Genomic DNA, 25,083 nt, shown 5'->3' with positions numbered 1-25,083 from the left:
ATGGATGACCTATACTTTGGTAAGAATGCAGAGAACTGAAACATCACTTTGGGGGCGACATAAATGCGGCAACCAGTATAGAAACACATTTGGCAATATCTAAAGACAAAGGCGTAACCTATGACCCAGAAATCCTACCTCTTGGGATATACCCAACCTACGTGTATGCACAAAACACTGCAACACTACATGTACATTTGTTTACTAAGTGATATATCCAATAATGTTCATAATGGCTCTAATTCATAACGGCCTAAAACTGGAATACTTAACTATCCATCAACACTAGAATAAGTAAATTGTAGCATATTCATTTGGTGCAATACTAACACAATGAGAATAAAGAATGCACAAAACACTATGAATGAATCCCATAAACACAATATTGACTGAAATAAAATAAGAGTTTATATTGTATAATTTCATTCATATAAAATTCAAAAGTAGTCAAATCTATGCTATTGGAAGTCAGTTAGTGGTTATCTTCGGGTGCATAGTGACTGGAAAGAAGAATAAAGGGGTCCCCTTGGGAGCTGGTAATATTTTGATTTTGATCTAGATGTTGGTTATATGAGTAAATATGGCTAAGCATTTTTTTCTGTCTTAGTGGCACATTCACACCCATCATTTTATACCAAATAGATCCTTGCAGAGTGCTAAGGGTTATCTATAAATAGCAAAGAAAGAGAATCCTTTCCATTTTAACCAACATGAGGAAGGCAAGACTGCGAGACTTTTTTTTTAAGTCATGTAGTGCTAAAACAAACAATAAGCCTTTTAAATTCACTCCAAAATACAGGATAATTTGTTTCCCCCACCGATAATAATTTCTTCTTTCCCTTTCTTGGCATTTTGGTGTGTCAGATCTCCCTAAGGTTTATGTTATCTCAGTTTACACGGATTTGCTTTAGGAAAAAAACCTGACGTTCCTTGTATAAGCATCTCATCCAAGGGGTTGAAAAGCAGCACATACAACAGAAGTTGCACAAAGCCGTCCTTGTCATCTTCCACACAGGAGGACAGAGAACAAAAACGTCCCAACCAGTGAGTGGCAGTGCCACTGAGGACCTCCTGAACAACTCTACTCAAAGCATTTTGAACTTTATAACAAGAAACTGAGGAAAGTTAGGAGGGAAAATATATAGCACAAAGCCGTCCTTGTCATCTTCCACACAGGAGGACAGAGAACAAAAACGTCCCAACCAGTGAGTGGCAGTGCCACTGAGGACCTCCTGAACAACTCTACTCAAAGCATTTTGAACTTTATAACAAGAAACTGAGGAAAGTTAGGAGGGAAAATATATAGTCCTTTTCTAGAACCAGTAAGATGTGAGATAAATAATTATTTGAGCAATGAAATGTTTTCATCTTTTAGTTCATCTGAGATCAGGGCAGTGATACTTCATAGAACCCACAAATAAAAGCTTTTCGTCAGGTACAACCTGAAGATGGCAGAAGGAGTTTTGTTGCTTGTTTTTTTCCTCCACTAAAGTGGCCACTCTTTCACTAGAGAATGTACTTATGTCATCAAATTAATGTGATTCTTAAACAGGACATAAATCTTCCCTTTGGATGGGAACACAAATCTGATTCATTAACTTTCCATTCTTTATCTAAACACTGCCATTATGTGAAAAGAAAAATTCCTGAAAATCAAGGATATTTTGCAGTTAAACCCCTCCTCCCAGCCAGTCTATTTTGTTACCCTATATAAACAAACTCTGCCATTACATTCCTTTATCCATAGCAACTTCCAGTGGGTAATCCACAAATCAATTAAAGGCAAGTTAATGGCCAAAAAGGGATCAAGTGATAAGCATTGGAAGCATATTTATGGGTGCTATTCTCAAAATCTGTGTGTCAGAAAAGTTTCGTCCGGCTAGCTTTCCTTTTAATGCAAGATTTAAAATTTGTATTATTTCTCTGAAAATAAAAAATTAATCTCACAGTTACTCTTAGCTTAAGATGTTTATGTTTTGTAGGCAGACACAGACACATATTTCAAACATAACAAGGTTCCTACTATAGGACTATTACTACTGCTACTGATTTTTAACTTCCATTTTTCTTTGCTTTAGTATTTTCTACGTATAAAAATTTTTGAGATAGTGTGAAACAATGTAATAGAAAGTATATTGTAAACTGCTCCTCTTCCCCCTACATCTTCTTTTCATCTTCCTCCTTGTTTTACTTTCCCTCACTGTATTTTTATAATAACAAAGAAGCAAAGGCAAATTCACTCAAGAGACTGGAGACTGAAAACAAGTCAGCAATGAGGTCAATATTTATATGGTTCCATTGACCTTGTGCAGTTCTGAGTTTCAGGCCTAGAACTACAAATGTACTCACAGATGTATGGAATGGATATGCTTGAACTTATATGCAAATAAATTATCAATTTCTTTATAAAGGTTTCCCTGGCTTCCCCAAGCAGAACCTCTCATCTCAGTCTCTGTTTATTTTATTTATTGTTAACTTGTTTATTTTCTGTCTTTCTCTACCAGAATGTAAACTTGATGAAAGCAGAGACCGCATCCATTTTGTCCCTCACTACATCCTGTTACATTTTTAGGAGTATTTATAAGTCAGTTGTTAATACCCAACAGTTATTAAAAATTAAATTACATAAAAATTTTTAACTATAATTAAACAAATTATATTAAAAACAATGGAAATAAGTATTCAAAACTCATAACTTCTGAATGATTGGGCTACATTTTACAATTATTATGTTTTTGGGGCAACTTATATCTACTGTATCTATATGATAGAAACACTGTATAGAGTACTATGTCTATGTATCTCTTGCCAACTCCACATTTAGTGACCTCTGCTGTTTGAAATGGGCGGGTGAGAGAATTTTTTGGCACAGAAATCAGCAAATACTACAAATAGTGCCCTTCCCCTCCCCCATAGAGAGCTGGTTGTGAACATTTACCACCTGAAGGAATAATCTTTTACATTCTGTTCTGTTCATTTTTGAATGTTTAATTCATTGTCATAACAATTTTAGGGTTTTGTTTTTATAGAGTTTATTTCTTTAGCTCAACACAAAGCTTATCCTTTTAAAGCTTCACTTCAAAGCTTTTTTTTTTTTTTTTTTTTGGAATGTGGCTTACATACTTGTCCCCTTTGAACTGTCCTTTGCATTTGATTGGCTTAACATAATTACAGTAATATATATTTACTCTATTCACAATCCATCTTTCCTCTTTATCATTTTAGTTTTTCTCTTCCAAATTTACACTATTACCAGCTAATGAATTATATAATTTGAGCCATGTGCCATGGCTCATGCCTGTAATCCCAGCACTTTAGGAGGCTGAGGTGGGAGGATAACTTGAGGCCAAGTGTTTGAGATAAACCCGGGCAAAACAGACTCTAAAAATATATATTTTTTAAGCCAGGAATGGTAGGGTGCACCTGTAGTCCTAGCTACCCAGGAGGCTGTGGCTGGAGGATCCCTTGAGCCTAGGAGTTTGAGGCTGCAATGAGTGATGATCATGCCACTGTACTCCAGCCTAGATGACAGAGTGAGACCCTGCCTCTAAAATAAGTAAATAAAATAATACATTCAGGCAAGTTTTAAAGTAGCATATAGTATTCTTCCTTTGCCAATGGATTTTTCCTTTGCTCTGATTCAACTCTGTGTGCTTATATAACCCAGCCTTATGGAAAATCAGACACCTCTCTTCAGACCCTTGTTGAAATTAAAAAGGCTTGTCAATTATAGTTTGAAGGTAGAAAAAATAATGGAAGTTAGGAGGAGGGAGAGCCAAGGTAGAAGGTGGGTATATGACTGTGGCAAAGAACATGATAGACGCTGAGGCCTCCAGAACAAGGAGTACCAAGGTAAAGTGTATAGAATTGAATGATTCCTCTTTTGTAAGAAGTATTCCTTATTTGCTCTGCCCAGATCAGACAGGCCTTGATCCAGCTGCTCAGTCAAGGTACTGTCTCTTAAAATCACTTGATGGGGGCTCATCCACTTCATGACTTAAGGACAAATGGCACTCGTTGAAAATCATAAAATCAACATTATGAAAATAAATAGTATAAATTTTATAAACTACTAATTAAGCATAAATATTCATACCTATTACCCATTCAAAAATGGTATAGTTTTAACTATAGTGAAAACCATTATCACACTGATGATCAGAAATATCCACAGCATGATTATAAACCCTTGGCAGTGGGGAGTGTCTTTTCTTCTTTTGTCACCTTGATTTTTTTGTACATCTCCTGGCATTCCACATTTGCCAGAGCTCTGTGCTGGTCCGTAGCCTGCAGGCCACCTTATAAAACCAATACCTTTATATTTATTGCAGAGTTTGTAATCTTTCTGCCTGTGGTTGTTCCATGTGCTGTCATGATAATACAGAAAACACTCAAACTGTATCTCCCCTCTCTATCTCTGTTTCTAGTCTACATTGATAATTGAGCAGATTCTTTTGAATGTTTGAGATGGGGCTTTCCTTCAATTTTGAAAAAAATGCATATAATGCATTCTACAAAAATGTTGTTTACAAAGTGGTACTTCCTTACAAAAACCGTATTGTAGCTGTTGTAGCAAGTGATTTTTAGACTTGTAAGTAAAATGTCTGAACATAATGTTACTTGGATAAGTCTTTCTCTTATTCAGAAACCTGTCCTTCCATGGTCATTGCCCAATTATGGCTCTTATACACTCTCCTGTCTGCAAGAAGTGTGCTCTGAATCATTCATTCTTTTTGCTGCCTTACTGAAAGCATTGAATTAGATGGCATATGTATTGAAGTGAGGGGGTGGGACGTTGGAACGAAGATTTTCACGGAAGCACACAGAGCCAGGGTTCTAGCTCTGACCAGGCCGCTATCAAGTTGCATGACCCTGGGGCCTTTCAAGGTCTTCAAGCTCTTCAATGTAAGACAAATGAGTTTGAACAAATGAACCATCAGGTTCCTTCAGCTCTAACCCCCTCCCATGAATGTGGCAAAAGGAAGCAGAGTATCCTCACACTTGCCATGAATCGGAACACATTTGCTAATAGGTTCATTCATTCAATACACAAACGCCAAGCACCTAATATGTACCACACACTCTTCCAGGCACTGGCCATACAAAGGTGGAAAAAAGGACAAAAATTGCTGCCATGTGGAGCTTACATTCTATTATTAATAACAGCTGACATTTATTTTAGTGTTGTCTATGTGCCAGGCACTTTACATGGCTAACACACTTAATCCTCATAATACTCCATTTTACAAATGAGGAAACTGAGGCACATGAAGTAACTTGCCCAAAGTCTCATAGCTATAAGTGATAATGTGAAAATGTGAACCTCAGCAGCAGTGTGGCTGTAGAGCTAGCCAGCTGTCAATCATTCCTGCACACTACATTTCCAAGGTGAGCCTGGGTTGTATGTGCAAGTTGCTTATAAGGTAACCATTTATAAGCCAGCTCTATTGTACTATTCTGTGACCAAGAGTGGTACCAATGATGATAGTTTATCTGAAAATGTATTTCACAAAAGAAGCTTCACAAAATTTGTGAAATGTTAGTGAAGACTTGGAAAATGCTATGAAAGAGTTGGCAGGTAGTCCTGCATTCACGTACATGCTTTCATCTAATCTGCACAACGACCTTATGAAGTAGATATTTTAATTTTCTATTTATGTACATGGAAATGGCTCAGAGAGGTTAGGAAACCTGCCCAATCAAGAATGCAGCAGAGTTGGCACTGAAGCTTGGTCTGTTTGGCTCTAGAGCCAAAGTTCTCCTCCTATACCATGCTACCTCTTCCTACAATGTGCAATGGTTGTTAGTAGTATTGTTATTCTTAGATATAAATGTTGTCTATACAGTAATTTCTTTTTGTCAATTTAGCCAACATTACTCACAATTTGAAATATCATTAAGAAGCCTAGTTTAATAGTCAAGACTATGCCAGTAGAATAAATAGACATGACACAGGATGGAGTTGACCTCTCTAGCTCAGAGAATCTTCTGGGTCCTCTGAACAGCTGGCCAAGGAGTAATATTTGGCAGTAAAATACAACCACATGACCAATGTTTTTGGCCAGATGAAATGAGCCAGATGGAAGCCCATGAAGCAAAAGCCAGGAGGGGGCAGAAGCAGACAATATAAAATAACGGATTCATTTTCCTTTTTCTTCTTTTTAATATAAAAATACCTCTATTTTGATGCTTTTGCTTAGCATTTCTTTAAACCAACATCGATTAGGTTAGAGGACAGTTTAGATATTATTTAACAAGTTTATATTTTAACTGATTACTAAGCCCTATTCTATAACAAATTACGTGGTGTTCTGTCTTCAGAGAAAAATTCAGAGTTAAGTAGAGGAAGATAGTACATCTGTTAGAATAATACCTCTCATTATGGAATTTTTTCCTTGTGTGCTGATAATAGGATCTGGTGAGGAAGCTGGAGGTGGGAGAGGGACCAGGAGTCCTGGTTCTAACACAGACTTCCAGAATTCATACCTGTGCAGGTTTCTTAAACTTGCTCTGCCTGGTTTCCTCATTTGTAAGATAAAGGTAATGCTAGATCCACCTCCCGAGGCTGTTTTGGAGGATGACATGCATGAGCTAATGCATGTATGGGATTGGGAATGGTTCCTGGTGCATAGTAAGTGTCCAATACAAACTAGCTCTACTGTTCTTACTTTGGACTTTCTAACCACATATATGTGTGGCCTCTAGTCCCTGAACCTTCAATTCTTCTTCTCTTATTTGATACTAATTACACTCATCCTTTTCACTTACCCTAAAGAATTAAGTGAGATGAGCTGTGGCACACTAAAAACAACAGCTGTCACATCTGTTACATCTGAAAAGCTTTGAAAACTAAAAAGTGCTATGCAACAGGAGGTATTCTTGGGGTATGCAGAAAGTTACATCCCAGTGTATTGATTCACTGGTGGCATTCACTTCCTTTCTAAGATGTGGGTTTGAGACAGCTTTTTCTAATGGGAATTGTGCAGTTTGGTTGGGCAATCACTGATGTGCTACCACTCAGGTTTTGGTAGTAGTAAAGAGTAGCTATGAGACCACACTCTCCTATGATCCCTGTTCATATCAGCTACTATACAATTTCCAGATCAAAGTTGTAGATTTGGTCTTTAATTCCTAATAAAATAGGAGGTAATTTAGGGATATCTAGATCTTCTTGTTTGGGCAAATATTGCTTTATCTTTTCATAGCCCAGATATCATTTGTACTTTTGTTTGTTGATCTGACTGTCATTAATCCTTCCTTCTACTGTTCAGTCTATGTCATATCAAATAAATTTACTCATTAGACCTTCTACACGAGGTACAAGCATGCACATATGTATTTAATTAATCACCTGTCTGGCAGCTCTGCTAAAATGCTGGGAAGGAAAAGATGTTGAAACAATTGGCAAAAATGAGATTTGGAGATTTTCTGAGAATTTCTATCCCATGACCCCTATTACTATAAAGGGCAAGAAAACTAGAAGACACTTTCTGTTTCTGGCCTGTGGAATGCTATGGAATAATCTCTGCCCTACATTCAAATGTACCTTGAGTGACTTTCTCTTCTATTTACATAGTACCTACCCCAAACTTGTCACATAAAATGTTCCTTTTAACATCCTTGTGATTTGTTCTCTTTGGAAGACAGAATCATCTCAAGAAGAGTAATTTTCTATTTAAAGTTTCCTTGAACACTACTGTAGTTTTAAGCAATAATATATTTTAAATTACAAAATTCCCTAGTGTTCTCTTATTGGAGTTGTCAGGGTCCACAGGCTTGCTAAATCTTTGCTCCTTGATTCTTTCTTTACTTCCCAGATCGTTTTTCCCCATTTTTTTTTTTTTTAGGTACTATGTTTAAACAACCAATATAAACTTCTCCACATTGTTTTCTTGAGCACATCATTCTCCTCTTTCTTCTCTATAATACTCGGGAGGGGCGTTGCTCTAAAGTAATTAGGTGAATCTTTAAACATGTGTGCCAGAACCTAGGCAGATAAATCAGCACCTTGCCCTCAAAATTAGCACTCATCTTTGTAAGTGGTGCCCTAATGCTAACACTGATCCCATTACTGAAAACATGGTTGGCACTCTCTTCTGGGCTCACAGAGAAAAAGTACCTTCCTTATTATGTAACCCTCTGCTTTCTCTCTTTTTCTCTTCCTCACTCCTCTTTCCACGGCCCTGCTCCCCTCCCCTCCCCTGCCTTTCCTCCCATCTCCCTCTTCTTTTCTCTTTCAATCCTTCTTTCTGCCTCAAATCAAACTTAATAAGCTATATATTAATCTTTTCTTATAAAAATGTATTTTACCCACATAAGATAAAAAATTGTCACAGCTGAAAAACTTTCACATCTATTTTGAGCATTGTAAAACTGTTAAAGATTGTATTTCTCAAGAGTCAACACTCATTAAATGTATATGATTTGCTATTAACAAATCAGACACTAATTGAATTTCATATCTTGTACACCTGGCTTTCCTTTAGCCTGAATATTACCAGGGAGCGAAAGCCATACCAAGGAAAAATATTCCAGTTAAAGCTAAGTGTACCCCCAGTAGCATGCATTATTATCCATTCAATAGCCAAAGAAAAATGACACTACAATAGGCACATTTGAAGATTTTACAAGATAAAAAATATTGCTCATAAAAAAATTATAAGGGAGAAATTCAAAGAAGAAATGTTGTCCAATGTCCAGTTCTTTCAGTTGCTTCAATAATGGAATTAGATCCAAAGCCTCTTAAAGGTCAAGATAAGCTTAAGTTACTTTCACTGCGTAAGGATTTTGTATATTTTTTTAAAATTAAGAAATGCAAAAACAAGGCTGTGACATTATGAGATATTTTACATGTTTACATCAAATAGTTTAACACCTTTAATTCCAAGAATGCTATGCAATAAAACTATGCTCTTCAGAAGATAATTATAGTATTTAACTGTGCGTGCATGTGCCTGTGTGTGGTGTGTATATGTGTCTGTATATATATAGAGTGACTCATGGTGCATTTGAGGTATTATGGTATGATAAAAATTTTAAGTTATATGATATGTACCTTTTTTCATTATTGTCAGTACATTGTCGTGGCTGAATGCGTAATCTCCTTTGGATACGTGAGGGACCTGCAGAAATGCAAGAGCCGGTGGCCAACTGCCTTCCTACCTCCCTAACCCTTCCACTCAATTCAACTTATGATAGATATGATCATATCAAGTTGGTTATGCCAATAAAGCATTATCGGGTGATGCCAAATAAGAAAGGGTAACAGAATACTTTATCAAATAGGCATTACTGGCATTTTTGCTGTATATAAGGAAACTTCTAACCTCAAAGAGTTTGCAGTGCAACTGGAAAGATAAACTAGAACCTCCAAACAGTGAAAGCAGCACATATAAAAAAATTAATTATTCTGTGGGAAATTGTATATTCAAATTAAGAGGAAGTAAAGGAAGGACTGAGCCTCTCAAGCTTCCAAAGGAAACTGACTCATGATGGATATTTGAGATGTCATTCTCACCTCTTAAACTTGTTACAAATGAAACTTGTTAAAATTACAGATGTGAGGTATTCAAATACATGAAAAAGTCATTCTTAGCTGCTAATGCTTATATTTTGGAAAGGGTCAGAACTTGACCAAAGGAACCTTGAAAAAATATATTTATCATATAGCTTTAAATTGTTACAATACCATAACACCTCAAAATAAAAATATCTTTGCCAAATTGAGAAGGCAAGGTTTATAATACATTTGCAAACTACACAGAAGAGCTTAAACTCTGCATTTCGTGAGATTTCTCAAATTCATTAGTCAATCAAGCTATTGCTTTTACTTTATTCAGCAGCTGGAGATTTATGATATTAAGGAGATTGTTATCAGATCTAGTGATGAAGAGAGGCTAGAAGCCACCATATGTTGGAAATATGCACAGTAATGTTAGCAAATCATTGATGTTAAGTTCTGAATGTACAATTTAGCATATAATAGGCACGAGAATCACATTTAACAAAATGCAAAGCACATAGGAGGCATATAATTTAAAATTTTCAACTAAATTTTATAGCTGTAACAAACATAACAAATAAATCATTATTTTATTTTGAAATAAAAATAAATGGAGTTAATACCTATACCTTTAGCTGGCAAATTATATTTACCTCTTGCCAAAGTTTGCTTGTGCATTGTTATACAAAATTTTTAAATTTGATTTCTCTGATTTTATAGTTCCCTAAAAAGTCCAAGGACATTATCTTCTTTAGTGTCTAAAGCAAATAATTAATCCTTATAAATTATTTTAATTCAAACTTTGAATGTTTTATATGCAGGCAAATCAGAACACATTTTAATTCAGTGTTAATATATATTTCTACATAGGCCTGGCAGCTTCCAGATGTGCTGCATTTGGTCTAAATAAGAAAGACCTTATATCCAAAATTTTGCAAACAATGTCACTTCTATTTACTATTGATTAAATAGATACCTTTCAGTGCTATAGACTGTAATCAATCAAAAACAGAAAAGGTTTTCTTTATAAACAATAATAAAGAATAATCAGTCTTCTCTTTATTAACACCTAGAATACTCAAATGAAGAAGGAAATCCAATATTTTTTAAGTGTTTTCTTTCTTTCCAGTTATTTGGTTAAAATAAGCTGATTTTGTTATAAAATAGTCATTGACAGTTTAGTGAAGTCATGAGGTCAAGATTTTTAATATGACTTCCAGAAACAAAAGATTATTAAAATATTTAGTTTGAATTCATGACATTTAATTCTGCTGGGCAAGATGAACACTGAATTACTACCTGAAACAGCATTAGTTTCCATTTTTTCATGTGCATGTGCCCTGAAACACTTATGAAGAATAATGTAGTGTTTTTTTTGTTGGTCAAACAAGAACCCTTCCCTAACATTTAGAGTTGACTATATTAAGCCATTAGACAAGTTAATACACTGTTTTTCAGGTGGCAGTAATATGAATGCTTTGTTAAGTTTGCCATTTAACTCTCAGAATTAGCTTTTAAAGTTAGTCAACTTCCTTCAACTTCTGTACGTACCTACATACCCCTGTTTCAAGGTTTACATCATCTTCTTGGCTCTTATTTAATATATTGTCAATTTAACAAGCATTAGGAGTTAGAAGGTCAACATAGGGCAAAAGCTTATTTGCAAGGGGCCTAAGGCAGTTAAACAATTCTTCTTAGCTACAAAAGGAAAAGAGTAATACCTGTAGGACTTTGAGAAACGCAATCTTGATTTGGTTCTTGTAGATGGTCCTGGCACCGTGGCTCCCAGAGGATCCCAAACAAAAGCCATTTTTAAGGACGATGCCAAGATCCCCAGGAACCACGAGAAGTCAGAGCTGGTGCGGGGCTCTGGGGCCCTGAGGCCCCGCACGGAGCAGGAGGCACTTGTAGCTGAGTGAGGGCATTTCCTTTGTGTAGTGGTATGCGCTGACAGAGAGGTGGCAGGCTGGCTGAGGCAGGGCTGGAAGGGATGGCCAGGACTTCCTGCTGCATGACACTTGGCCTTTGCGACAGAGTTTGCTTCACTCAGGCCTTATCTCATAATTAACATGAGAAACACTCCCTCGAAAATTTGTTTTTAAATATAGCCCTGATTAAACAGCATAGTCACATGCCACTCCTGAAAAGCACAACACACACACACACGCATGCACACACAACAAAAGGTGTGATTGAAGTGGGTAAACTTTTATATCAGTGTGAACCTTAAAAAATGTAAACCCACAGAGCTTCGTTAAAAAATTTTAAAAAGTAAATACATGCCTATGACTGGGTCATCTGACAAAGATTACTAAGTTTCACACAGCTAACTGCCAACTATAATTTTCCTTATTTCAACTTCTCTTAAAAAGAGATGGATATAATTCTTAGCCAACCTTCCACAGGATGTAAACAGGATTTACTCCTCTTGAAAATACCAGCGCCTCTCTAAAAGTCAGTGTGAGAAAAAAAACAGGCAGATCACTTTCAGAACTTTTGGCAGCTTTGCCCTCAAGGAGATGCTGCGTCACCTAAGAGAGTGAATTACAATGCATGACTCTGACAACAAAGATCAATTATCTTGTCCATTTTCTATTCCCTAGAAACATTTCTTAACTCTGATAAATCTGTTAAAACAACTTTCTTTCAAATTAAATAAATGATGAGAGCCAAATAGAATCCTTCATATATTTTATGAGTCCAGGACATTTTGGGAAAGCATCTATTTCAAGAAATTGTACCCAAGGAGTCAAAGGACCCTAGTGCCGTCATCGGTCCTCACCACTGAGTGGTATTCAATGTTAACAATGCAGCATAATTTCATCAGTCTGTATCCAAACACTGCCCCGCGGGTGACCTCAACTGTAAACCAAGGGAGAGCGCCACTTCTCCAGGATAAGATTAGAGAGGCTTCAAGTGCCCAAGAGTGAATTTAACCCTCTCTGAACTGGACAAAATTGACCAAGAGTTGAGCTCAGTGAACATCACCATATCTGCAAATTTTGAGACCTCTAAAGCTCAATCTGTCTCTTGTACACCAAGGGAGTCTTGAATATTCATATAATTTCAATAAAAGCTCAAGACATTAAACATTATGCTTGTTTTCACAACAGCATCCAGGACACCAGGGGTTCTTAAGAATGCTACAGGTTTCATATCAGCTTTGGAGACGAGTAATAGAAAAGGTTTTTACAGTTTCACCTCTTTCTTATCAGACATATGAGCTCAAAGAAAGTGGGTGAGTGAGAACTGCCCTGAACAGCAGCAACCTTGGAGGAGCAGAGAGTTCAAAAATAAACACAACACATTCTCTCTGAATCAACTTGCAATATTGTAACGCTTCACAAACTGTCTTTTTGCTTTTCTATAGAGATCCAAATTTCGCATGAGCAAAACAGGTAGCCACTTTCCTGGTGTTCTCAAAGAAGGACTGAAAAGGTGCTTATACTGATGCCAATCTGCCCTTCTGGTGTATGAAATGCCACCATTACCATTTAATTCTTTCAAACTATTTAATTTCCATTTTCGGCAGCTCTTAGGAAATGCACACATTCCTGGCAGAGTTAGCACTGAGCTGAACAACTTGGTGCTTATTAGAATGTCTTCATCTGAGACTAAAGCCAGACAGTGTAAGATAACTGGTGATCTGCGTAAAGAGGGGAGGAGTCCCTAACAGCTGGTGGGGTGAGGTGGCTTGGTGTGAAAGGGAGGGGGAGGGAGGCCACAAAGACAAGCAGAAGAGTAGAAGGGATGTTGCTGGCAAAGATGGACCTTTTTTCACCCTCCAGGCAACACAAAGCTCTCATTTTGTCCGGCAGTGTTTAAATTTTTGTAGGTGAAACAGCATCACTGATTTCTAATAAAAGCTACAGTTCATGTATACGACTTTGGAAGCAGAAAAATATTTTCATTGTTATCCCGATTTTACTGATAGCAAGATAAACCCTATCTTTGTATTCAGGCTAAAGCCAGCAGTATACATTTTCACAAATAATTAACTGCCTTTGCTTACCAATTTACCTTTTTAAAGGGATATTCAAATTTAATGGATATCTAATTGATAAGCTACAAGGACATACGAATAATCTAGAATGAATCTGCTAGGGAATGTCCAACTTTTTCTAAAAATGTACAAGGAAGGAGAACTAATCTTGTCTTTTTCATTATTGTCAAAAACATTTCTTCCTTCTTTCCCCCCTACTTTGTAAAGGCAGTCATCTAGAACAGTTAAGCGAGATAAAACAATGGAACTGTAAATGCGAAATTATGAACAAGAAAATTGAAACTCTGCTTCATTTTCCTAGTGTGAAATCAGTTACAGACACAAGAAGTGTCTGTCAATATTAATATTATTTTTTCTTAAATAATTACTTACCGCCTCCTTTTCATTTCTTCCACACAGTTACACATAATCCTTCTTAGGTTAGCAGGTCTCAGTAAGGTCATAGAAATAAGCTACTTATTTCTGAGATTAATCATGAGCAAAATTAAGCCTTGATTTCAAATAGAAATACCAATATTGTTTTTGAAGAACTGGCTAATATTTCACAGACATGAGAATTTAGACATTTGGAAAAAATAAGAAATTAAATAAAATGATTTTCTAGGATGAATCTTTACTAGCATTTATAATACAACAAGCTGTTTATAATTTTTACTTCATAGGTATCAAAGGGTAGAAAAGAACAAAGAAGACATCTTTTGAACATTCTAATTACTGCCATTTATTAAGCGTTTATTTTTCCAGATGAATTTTAGTAAAAGCATGATTGAATAGCAAGGAGAGATGTTCCATCCCTGAGACAAATTATTATGTTTACAAGTTGTGCACACTAATTTTATATGTCCCAGGGAAAACCAGATTCGGAAATCTAAACATTGCTCCCATCCAATTGTTATCCATGTAAGTCCTAACCCCACTAAAGTATCAGCAAAGTGCCCGTCTCCTGCCAATAACTTAGCTCTTATGTTCTGCAGAGCTCTAAATAAGGCATCTTTTTTGCCTCTTGAATATTTCTGGGATTTTGGTTCCAAGATTCCAGATGTTACAAATGGCAAATTTGGGTTTTGGTGTCTGACACAGAAACTCAGAATTTCCTTTATAGGAGATAGCTACTATGAATAAAAATGAAACTCCCAAATTTGAGAGTGGGATAATTTAAACATAATCCACATAGGCATTCAATTACTTGCGCATCAAGTCTCTAGTTAACAGGCATACGGAAGAGACGAGGGTTGAGCTGAACTTCAGAGAAATAAGCAGTTACATCAGTGGGGTTGCGTTAGGTTGAAAGACATTGCTTCAGGAAACCAGAGCAGGCAGATAGTGGGTTTCAGGATAGTGCTGTATTTTGAAATAGTCTCTGGTTACAGACTCAAAGCCAGCAGAAGTTAACGTGGAAGCAAATAACAGACTGTTATTTACCATCTACTTCTGATGAGGGTGTCGTTGTAATTCTATCTTCAGAATGATACATTGCAAAAGAGTGTGACAAAAGGCAGTTTGATAACGGGGCTTGTGTACTCCTTAAAACTAATGTCCATTCAGTACAAGTAAATGTAAAAAATGATTTTTATTACATTACTTATCAAAATCAACTATAAGTTATTTCTCAAAATGGAAGTGTTGCAAAATAATACCAAAATTTTCTTTGAATTGCTTTCAAATATTCATTCTAAATCTTCTATGAGTCTACTTGATCGAAAGGTCAATTATTCCATGTTCTGAAATGGGAGACGATTATTTTAAGACTTGGCAACAGTAAAACATTAACAGAATTGAAGGTACCCCATGGTCTTAAGAACACTGGGAAAGCATGCTCCGTGTTTTAAGCTTCTACAATTGCATCCATTACTCATATATGACCCAGGACACAAACAGACACAAACTGTAATTAAAGAGCTAAAATCAGGATATAGACTAAAACAATCAATAAGAGGCAGGCTTAAATATAATGATAAAAAATCAATACGACTATGATTGTGAATCAAAATGTTTTACTAGACACTTAAGGTTTCCATCTACATTAATTTTAGGATTTTTTTTAGCAATTTGGAAAATAGCTAAGTCAAGCTTTTCTATTCACTAAACTAACAAAGCTCCTTCTAAAGCTTTGTTGGATAAAGCCTACTTAGATAAATGGGATTGAAGGAAAGAAATCATGGAGGAAGAAATGGAAGGAAAAGAAAATAAATTTTATGTTTATTGAGTATCTACTAAATGACTGACAAGTTCCTAAGAGATTTTTCTAACTATTCAAAAAATATTTCTAGACTCAAATTCTTTAAAAATCTTGAAATCAATGTAGACTAATCGTTTGAAATAAAGAATTTAACACAATTTTCTAACAAGTGTGTAAAAGTCTTCTGGTGTCACTGATTGTCTTGTTCAATTCTCTGTATATCAAGATTTTAAAAGTCATAAAAATTCTTTCTATTTAATATTCTACTCATGAATACAGTCTTAAATAAAAATCCCACTTAGCTATTGACTGGTGAGTGAAGGAGTGGTGGATATAGGATTACATCTTGAAATTCACTTCCTCCGGAAGTCTTCCCTGCCTCCCCATACCAGGTGATGTCTCCACCGCACTTTGCACTTCCTCTTTGTCAGTGTCATCGCATTAGTAATGACTTATTTGGTATCTGGCTCCCCTGATAGACCTAAACACTATGAGAACATGGATAACATCTGCTTTCCCTCTGGGTACTCAGTGCTTAGCAAACAGTCTAGAGACATAAAAACCACAATTATGTTTGTTTAATAAATGGACAAACCAATATTTTCAGGGCATCTTAAAAATAAGATGGAGCATTTACATTATATTCTTATATGTGCCTAAATAGGGGCAGAAAATTCAGAACAGGTAATTTAGATAGGGCTTATTTAATTTCTTTTTCCTATTTGATTGATTAATTGATTAATTTTTTTAATCAAAATACCATTGGGCAAGTTTTCAGGGCAGCACTGTATAGGGGATTAGAAATTAGAGTCACAAGTTCAAGTCCCATGAACTTGCCATGGGACCTTGAAGATTGTTGCCTGACCTTGCTGAGTTTCAGTGTCTTACCCATTTGGTTCTCATTTGAGAGCCATTGCAGAGAGTTTTGGAGAGGGCTGAATAAGGCAATTTATATAAAAACATTCTGAAAACTGGACAAAATTTTAGGCGCACACTACTGATGTTTGTAAGCTTTTGGGAGAGGTAGGAAAACTATTTTTATACTGTTAGAAACATCTTTAAGTTCTAAAAATTCCCAATTGGTTACTTCATGAGCATGGTAAGTAGGCATACCATTTTATCAGTTTCAAAAAGAATATCAGTCTTCAGTTTTGATAGATAACACTTTTCTCTATTGGAAATCTTTATATCCCATGTGTGTAAGAATAAAATATTAGCTGTTATATCTTGAAGGTTAATCACATGAAGAAATGTTAATGTTTTATTTGCAGCATTAAAACCCTCTATGAACTTTGTTTACAAGATCTAAAAAAATTAGGTGGCAAGAAATTTTACGAAAATTAGGTGATAGAATTTCTCGATTGTTCAAAACCCTAAGCTTCACCTAAATATAGAAATATTTCTACTTATTTTTTGAAAACTTATGGGATCCTAGAGACAGGTTGTTTAATTGGGAAACCAGTTGCAACACTGACTCCAACTCATGCTACCCTTATTGTTGGCCACGTACCAAATAAGGACAGAAATGGCTTCTTCCAACTTTTTAGAATTATGCTTACAAATAAGCAAAAGCAGTGATGAAATTGCTAGGCTGAGAGAAAAAAATCACTCCCTTGGGAGAAAGAAAAAAGACCCCCAATACCAAGAATCCCTAAATAAAAATCTCATGTGCTAAAGTTTGTGGCTGTGGATTTTTTCCGTGACTGTTCAATATCTTGCTAAATCTGGTTATCCATTTGTTGGAGCCAACAGTCATAAACTTTCCCATTCCTGAGTACCTGTCATCCTCAGACCCCTTCCTTACTTGGACACTTCCTGTGCACGGAACGAGTTTGTGAACCAAACATCACCATAATGTCAGGGTAACTTTTCTAATTCCTCATTTTACTATGATGATATCAACCACTTATTTGGTGTTTACTCTGTGGTGTTTATTGACCTTGCTGAGTTATAACGTCTTATCCATTTGGTTCTCATTTGAGAGAGAGCCATTGCAAAGAGCTTTTGAGAGGACTGAATAGGGTAACTAACATGAAAGTGTTCTGAAGACTCTGCACAGAATTTTAGGGTATAATATATATTATCCTCATAATAATTTATCTGTGTGCTTTGTGTTATTTTTATTCTGTATCACCACTGAGGAAACGAAGACTTACGAAGTTGAAGTAACTTGCCCCTATGATCATACAGCCAATGAGTAGCAGATCTGAGGTTAAAATTGAGGTCCCTCTTAATTGCAAAACGTATATCTTAACCAATACATGCCTGGAATATAAGTAAATACAGGAATGAAAAAGGTCAGGTCACCTTCCCTGAAGAATTAAATCATAAGAGAAGTTTTGAACTTTCACAGGAAAAGCAATTGGTGTCAGGTATAAGATCTACATGTTACTTAATCTTCCAACTCACGAGCAGACATTATTATCACCACTTTATAGATGAGAAATCTGAGACTCAGAGAGGTTAAGGAACTTGGCTAACACCACAGAGGTAATATATGACAGACGTGTGAGTCCAAGTCAGTTTTGCTTATCTCTAAATCTTGTCTCCATTGTGGCTGGCTTACCTGAGATCTTTCAATTCCTAATTCCAGGACAAAATTGGCCTGTGAGCCTGGGGTGGGACTGAGGCTGCAAGTAGGGGCTGAGTGGGTTCAACCGTGGTAACTAGAGAGAGAGGAGGCCTAGAGTATAGTTCAGCTTGAGGAAAAGTGATCCTGTCAATGTTTGTATGCATTATGCACTGCCCTGCACTTTCCCTCTGAATATTCTACATATGAGAAAAATCACAACACTTTTCAGTCCATCCAACCAAAGGTAACAATGTGCTAGGGCCTACAATAGAAATCCAGATGTTTGAGTAACAGCAAAAGAAAACAGCTTATTGTTGTTATTTGTTTTTGTTTTGTAACAGAATATATAAAACTTAGGGTGCCATTTACTAGCTATCTCTCAGAACCAGCTAAGAAATTTATAACAGACATTTACACAATTAGGCTATTATTAATAAGACAATTGGACTGGTTCTGGTTTTTGCTTTCAGTGTTACCACTAATTTTATTTCTACTGGTTCAGTGGAGTTAAGTGACCTTCCCAAGTTTGGAAAGTGCTAAATAACGGGGCCTTGATGAAAACTTTAGCTTACCTCTGAATTTTAGAGAATAAGCCATTTTTATATTAGAGATTTTTAATTAAACTTACTACCTTAAAAATGTAGAAGTAAATTTGAGAACACACAATTGTTATTTCATTGGTCAGATGATATCCAGTAAAATCACTTATCCAGCAAAATTCTGAGTTAAATTTGACGTGTTTTTGTTTGATATATATGCTATAGGTGAGTCTTAAGGGATTGAATTTATATTTGAAAATAAAACAAACTTTGGTCAAAGAAACAAAATTATAACTATGGGCTTTTAGGTCTCACCAGGCACTGGATGGTGAAATGCATGAGGCAGCAAGTATTTTTCTAAATATTCTATAAGTGACCCTAACAAAAACACACAAAGCTTTGAAATAAACAGAGCTAAAAGATATAGACTAGTAAGCTACTTTCTATATGGAATTTTGTTCAACAGCTAATCAAACCAACCAGCCTCCCTTCCTTTTTTTCTTCCTCCCTCTCTCTTGCCCGCCCACCTACCTTCCTTCCTTCCTACCTACCTTCCTTCCTTCCTTCCCTCCTTTCTTCCTTCCTTCTACTCACAAATGCATGTTTAGCATCACCTCACATGTCCCAGGCTATGCCAGCTGCCTGCTAGTAGTCAATGGTGAAAACAATTCATGCCCAAAGAGAACTTAGGGCTGAATGAACCAAAAACTGAAACTCAAGGGTAATACAAAATTTGACTGGGCTTACGTTTGTTTAAAGTATCAGGGCAATAAGAAGAGAAGGAATATAAAATATTTATAGAAATAAAAAATAACGTGAGCTCTTATTTAAGAAAAAATGTATATAATTAAGAAGAAGGTAGCCAGGTATGAAGCTCATGCCTGTAATCCCAGCACTTTGGGAGGCCAAGGCGGACAGATCTCTTGAGCCCAGGAGTTGGAGACCAGCCTGGGAAACATGGCTAGATCCCATCTCTACAAAAAAAGAGAAAAGTTAGCCAGGCATGGTGGTGCATGCCTGGGGTCCTAGCTACTTGGGAGGCCGAGGTGGGAGAATCACCTGAACCTGGGAATCGAGGCTGCAGTGAGTTGTGAGTGTGCCACTGAACTCCAGCACTCCAGCCTGGCTGACAGAGTAAGACCCTATCTCTAAAAACAAACAAACAAACAAAAACAAGAAGATGATTTTTCAGATCATCAACATTAAAAACAAATCAAATGAGTTATTTTTGGTGAAACGCCAGTTTGTAACACTGGCCTGGGGGAAATATTTGGGCTCAACCAGTCAATTCTTTCTATTCTGTTAAAGTGGAAAGAGCACAGGAGAGATACATTTGTACAGAAGTTCCTATCTCAGCCCAGTGTGGATCTAAATAAGGGCTCCGTGGCTGGGGGTACAGAGATGGGTCCCGGTGCCTCCTTACAAAACTTGCAAACCAGCAAGAATCTTACCTCGGAAAAATATCTCTGTGATCTGTGGCAGTAAGCTTTTTCTCAATAAAACATATCAGTAGTGCTCACACATTAAAACTGACAAACGGTCCCTTTGAATCCTTCTTATACACATAAAGAAAAAAATAAGCATGCCTTAGTAGGGCAATCAGTCCTGGAATAGTCCAGAATGAGCTGAATTAGGGATGTCTAAAATATAAACTTGATAGAGCATATAAGATCTGTTTCAGTAGAATATGGTTCTTGCCATGTCAAAAAGAGGCTTTTTCCCCCCAAGATGGTATTATGAACATTTTCAAAAATACAGAAAAATTGAAACAAGTTTACAGTGAACACCTGTGTATCTACTGTTTAGATTCCAACAGTGACATTTAAGAAACTGCTTCTTAACAGGTGATTATCATATTAGGTGAGCAATTATTCAGGTAAGACTCATCTGAATACTATTTAGGATTGCGCCTATGTTTAACCTAAGTTATAAGTCTCTATGTTTTCTTCTGGAGTCTATTTTGAAGGGTGGACTTTGTACAGGAAAGACAATTTGTTTTTTTCTATGTCATATAAAGCACAAAATAAATCTGAATTTCTAAATCTTACTAACAAAAGTAAATTCGGGATAAAAAGTAAATCTAAAGATATGCTCAAGATTATGAGTTATCCAAATCAATACCCATTTAATTGATAAAAGCTATCAACCATGAAGTTTTATTCCAGGTTAGTCCTAGGTAATATGTTTTTGGGATTCTCTGAAATAAGAAAATTGTTGGTAAGTTATGAGTCAGTCAAGCACTTGGGAATGAGATGATTGGGAACTTTCCACAGTTACTGATATTGTACAAACTAAACTATAATATTTATAAATCAAGAGATGTTTTAATAGGTGAGTTGTTTTTGGGTTTTCTGTGGGTTTTATTATTTTGTTTTCTTTTGATATATTTTAAATGAACATTATATAAATGTTAGGCCTTGTTTGTCATGAACAAGACATTGTACTGTTCTATAAATGAAAAAAATTCAACTTCAATAACTCTATTTTTAATCAATTATTTCTGATGTGCCTAGTGTAAAAGTCAGCTTGCTAACTTCTCAGCAATTTGAAATGCAGGTCAAGGTCAGATGACATTACAAGAGTGACAGAGAAAACCTAATTTTAGTCTCCATGAAACTGAAGAACTCAACACAAATGATTACTGAACACTCAGCCCATGTTTGGAGTTGTACGCTTACAAAGGCATCCTATCAGGAAGGAGCAAATACTGCAGAATCGTGGAAGAAGCTAGTGTGCTCTCAGGTGCTCCAAGAGCTGTGGAAAATCTCAGATTCAGCCTATCGACTTCTCAAGTACATTCAAAGAACATGTATTTGCAACTCTAGTATAAACTCATTAAAGCAGAAGTTCTGAGAAAATAGCCAATACAGCTATAAGTAGCAGAAAGTGGCATTTTCCAAAAAAGTTAATGTTAATACTTTGTTTAAAAGCATATTATAAAATTGTCAATACTAAGTAGAATCTAATTACTCCTGAAAAGCATTTCTCATTTAAAAATCTATTCATTAAAATATGCACCAAAATGTTGATCAAGTTATTTCTGGGTAATAGAATGATAGATGTTTTTAAATTTTATTTTCCATAATGTTTATATTTTCTACAATAAATAAAGATGACTTTTATAATCAGAATAAATGAAATACATGTTATTAAAAAACTAGAGTAGTCAAGTTTCTTTTTTTCCCACCAGGAATTTTAGGTTTTTAGTTGATTAGACTTCAAACAAAGGTCAAGAGTAAAGACTTTTGAATCATATTAAATTAAAGATGTCTCATAGATATTTTACACATTGGTGAGATGTTAAGTAGTGAGAGAGAAGTCCTGAGAAGCCAGATAGGCATACACATCATTTAACACCTATGATGGTATTATTTAAAATCAAATCATTAATAGAATCAGCATGATGCAGTTTGCAGAAGCATAACTAGAGAAGACAAGAAGTCTGCCTTACAGAGCCTAAGAAGAGGCATGGAAAGGAAAAAGCAAGAGAGAGAGAAAGAAGCAGAGCTCTTAGTAGATGTAAAGAAATCCACTTCGTGCCAGTTTGCAAGGCAATTTTCCTTTATGAAGAGCAGAGCACTTAATAGATGTAAAGAAATCCACTTCGTGCCAGTCTGCAAGGCAATTTTCCTTCACGAGGAGCTAGCTGTTTGCACAGCGCCCTCTTGTGAAGAGAGGTTTTCGTGACTGTACCTTCACCCCAAGAGCCAAAAGCTTCAAGTATCCTTCCAGAGCAATTGCTTAGCTTTCATCAGCTGAGGATTAACTTCCAAGGCTTTTTGAGGATGCATGTATGGGTATGAGTAACACACAGACTTGACATCCGAATTCTCTATTATTAAATGTGCACATAAATATTCCACAGAGTTGTGCTTCTTAATGATAATACTTTAAAAAGAACTTCCTAAAATAGGAAATTAGCATCTATGTTTGTTCCCATGACTTGTGAAACTTGCTCTTTTGCTCTGATGAATGCTGTTTCTCCATTCGGTAAACGAAAATTGAAAAATTGAAAATTGGGGACTATATTAAAAATCAAAAATTGTCCATTCATCTTAAAAATATGGAGACATTTATTTATAAAACGTTAGTATGCTTATGAGTGCCATTTGAAAATGCATTAGGCACCTGAAATTTCATATGATAGCCACTGACAAAAATATTGCCATTTGAGTAATATAAGAATTAGAGACATTTGGTGTGCTTGATTTAGCACGTTAATTAGAATAAAAATCTTTATTCATGTAAATGATTCCACTGATTTGCAATTATCTGGATAACTGCACAGCAGGAAAAACCAAATTTTGGATACTTCTTGCAAAAAAGTAAATTACTGTGGAATATGATACAATGTATGCAGGAAGAGTTGTGCTTTATGTGATATTCTGACTCAAAACAGGAGAGAAAATGATTTCTTCTCACATTCAGTTGAACAATTGATTGGGAAGTGATTACAAACTTCACTTTGCCTGTCAGTGTCTGTGCTATGTATTTATTGAGGAGCTCATTCATTGCTACTCACTTTCCTAACCAAACCATCATGAAAAACATGCTTAGAACCCTGAGCTAGGTAAAATGAGAATGTGTGGCTTAGCACAAATCATAATTAAAAAGCAATGGCAACACCAAAGGATGGGTTGGGGTGCCCCTCCATAACCGCTACAAGGTTTTCCAAACCCACCACAAATAAACATGTATCAAAAATAAAAACGATGTGCTTTCTATGTAAATGCAAATTCAAGACAAGTCCCCAAGATCCCTTAGCTTCCAATCAAATTGTCATCACTTCTCAATCTACTACTATCTAGAAATTCTATTGTGGCCTTTGCTGAAAGTTCAGAGCATTCATTGATGAGTATCATTGTATTCATGTGGAAGAGATGACATGAGGCAGACAAGGACGGTAACAAGTCTGTGTAGGAATCTACACATATCTAGTGCTTGTGCAATGGGCTTTTGAATAGGCTTGTGAAAAAGACTAACGCCTCCCAACTGTATCTCCATCCCTGACATTTTGCCTGGTTTTCAGAATAGTATATCAATCTCCTTCTTGGAGATTGACATATGGGTATTTAATAGTCTTAGGTTTAATTCCTTCCAGGGAGACTGCAAATTATTGGAGTGCGTAGTTTATTTGGAGAAGAGGCAGGAAGGCGATTCTAGGAAATCAAAGTTAGGTGATGGAGAAGTGGGATAGCAAAGGAAGAAAAGTTAATACAGTGTGTATTAATAAGCAGGGGCAGATGGGGCCCAATCTCCCCAGGGACCTTTTGTGGGACCATATATACACATGCCTCAGGACTGTCCCACTGGAGAATGTGGAACCTGGGGTATATGAGCACCAACTCTGGACCCTCAGTGTTGGAGTGTTGCCACTGGGAATGTTAAAAAATTCTGTAAATGGTCTCAGCAGGCTCCTTTGTACTGCAGAAAGCCCCCAGGTGCCTGAGATGGGAAAGTGACTGAGTCTGCCATAGCCTCAGGTGAACTCTGTAGTGGGTGGAGGGAAATGGGGCAGCACTCCAAGCATTTTCCACAAACAGGACTATCAAACTCAAAATGCTCAAACAGAACCACCCCACCACTAAACCTACTCCTCCCTTGAACTCCTCAAGCTCAATAAATAAAAACACACATTTCCAATTTGTTCAGGCCAAAAACCCTTGAATTATCTTTGACTCATCTCTTTTTCTCTCACTCTATGTAAAAATCCGTCATCAAACACAATTAGCTCTGGTTTCAAAACATTGCCAGAATCTGATCACTTCTCACCATCTCCACTGCCATCACCCGGGTCCAAGTCACTACTGTCTCCTTCCAAGGCTATTGCAGTGGCGTCATAACCATTTTCCCTGCTTCTACTCTTGCTCCTACTCTATTCTTCACAGAGCACCCAGAGTGATCCTTTGAAAATGTATGCCATTTCTCTGCTCAAAACCCTTTACTAGTTTCCCTCTCCATTTGGGATAAAATCCAAACTCTTTTCCATGGTTTTCAAAAGCCCTCTCCTCTCTTTATGGACTCCTTTTCTTTTCTCTTTCTTGCTTACTCAGTTCCCACAATACTCAACTTCTTCCTGTTCCTTAAACACAATGTGCCTCCTCCTAAGGAGCTTTGCACTTGCTATTTCTTTTTCTTGAAACACTCTTCCTTTGGAAAAATGCATAATTCACCCATTTTGTTAAGATTTAAATGTCAGTTTAACAGACAGGGATACCTATTCTGACTTTTTAATCTAAAATCACACTCGTATTACTATTTCTTTACTCTGCACTAATTTTTTTCATA

The 25,083-nt window shown here is 36.3% G+C and overlaps 1 protein-coding gene across 23 annotated transcripts in view; it reads right to left on the bottom strand.

Annotated features, from left to right (window-relative positions):
- PDE4D (phosphodiesterase 4D) overlaps positions 1-25,083 on the bottom strand; it is a 1,566,198-nt gene that overhangs the window by 376,727 nt on the left and 1,164,388 nt on the right. Inside the window, exon 1 of one of the 23 annotated variants that reach the window (XM_016954548.4) lies at positions 11,224-11,448. The exons of the other annotated variants lie outside the window; for them this stretch is intronic. Coding sequence (XP_016810037.1) covers positions 11,224-11,312 — 89 coding nt within the window. The 5' untranslated portion in view covers positions 11,313-11,448. Of the gene's footprint in view, positions 1-11,223; positions 11,449-25,083 lie in introns of those variants that run through there. 23 annotated transcript variants of the gene reach the window in all.

The sequence above is a fragment of the Pan troglodytes genome, chromosome 4 (assembly GCF_028858775.2).
Source record: "Pan troglodytes isolate AG18354 chromosome 4, NHGRI_mPanTro3-v2.0_pri, whole genome shotgun sequence".
NCBI lineage: Eukaryota > Metazoa > Chordata > Mammalia > Primates > Hominidae > Pan > Pan troglodytes.
This window is presented reverse-complemented; position numbering and strand designations above follow the sequence as displayed.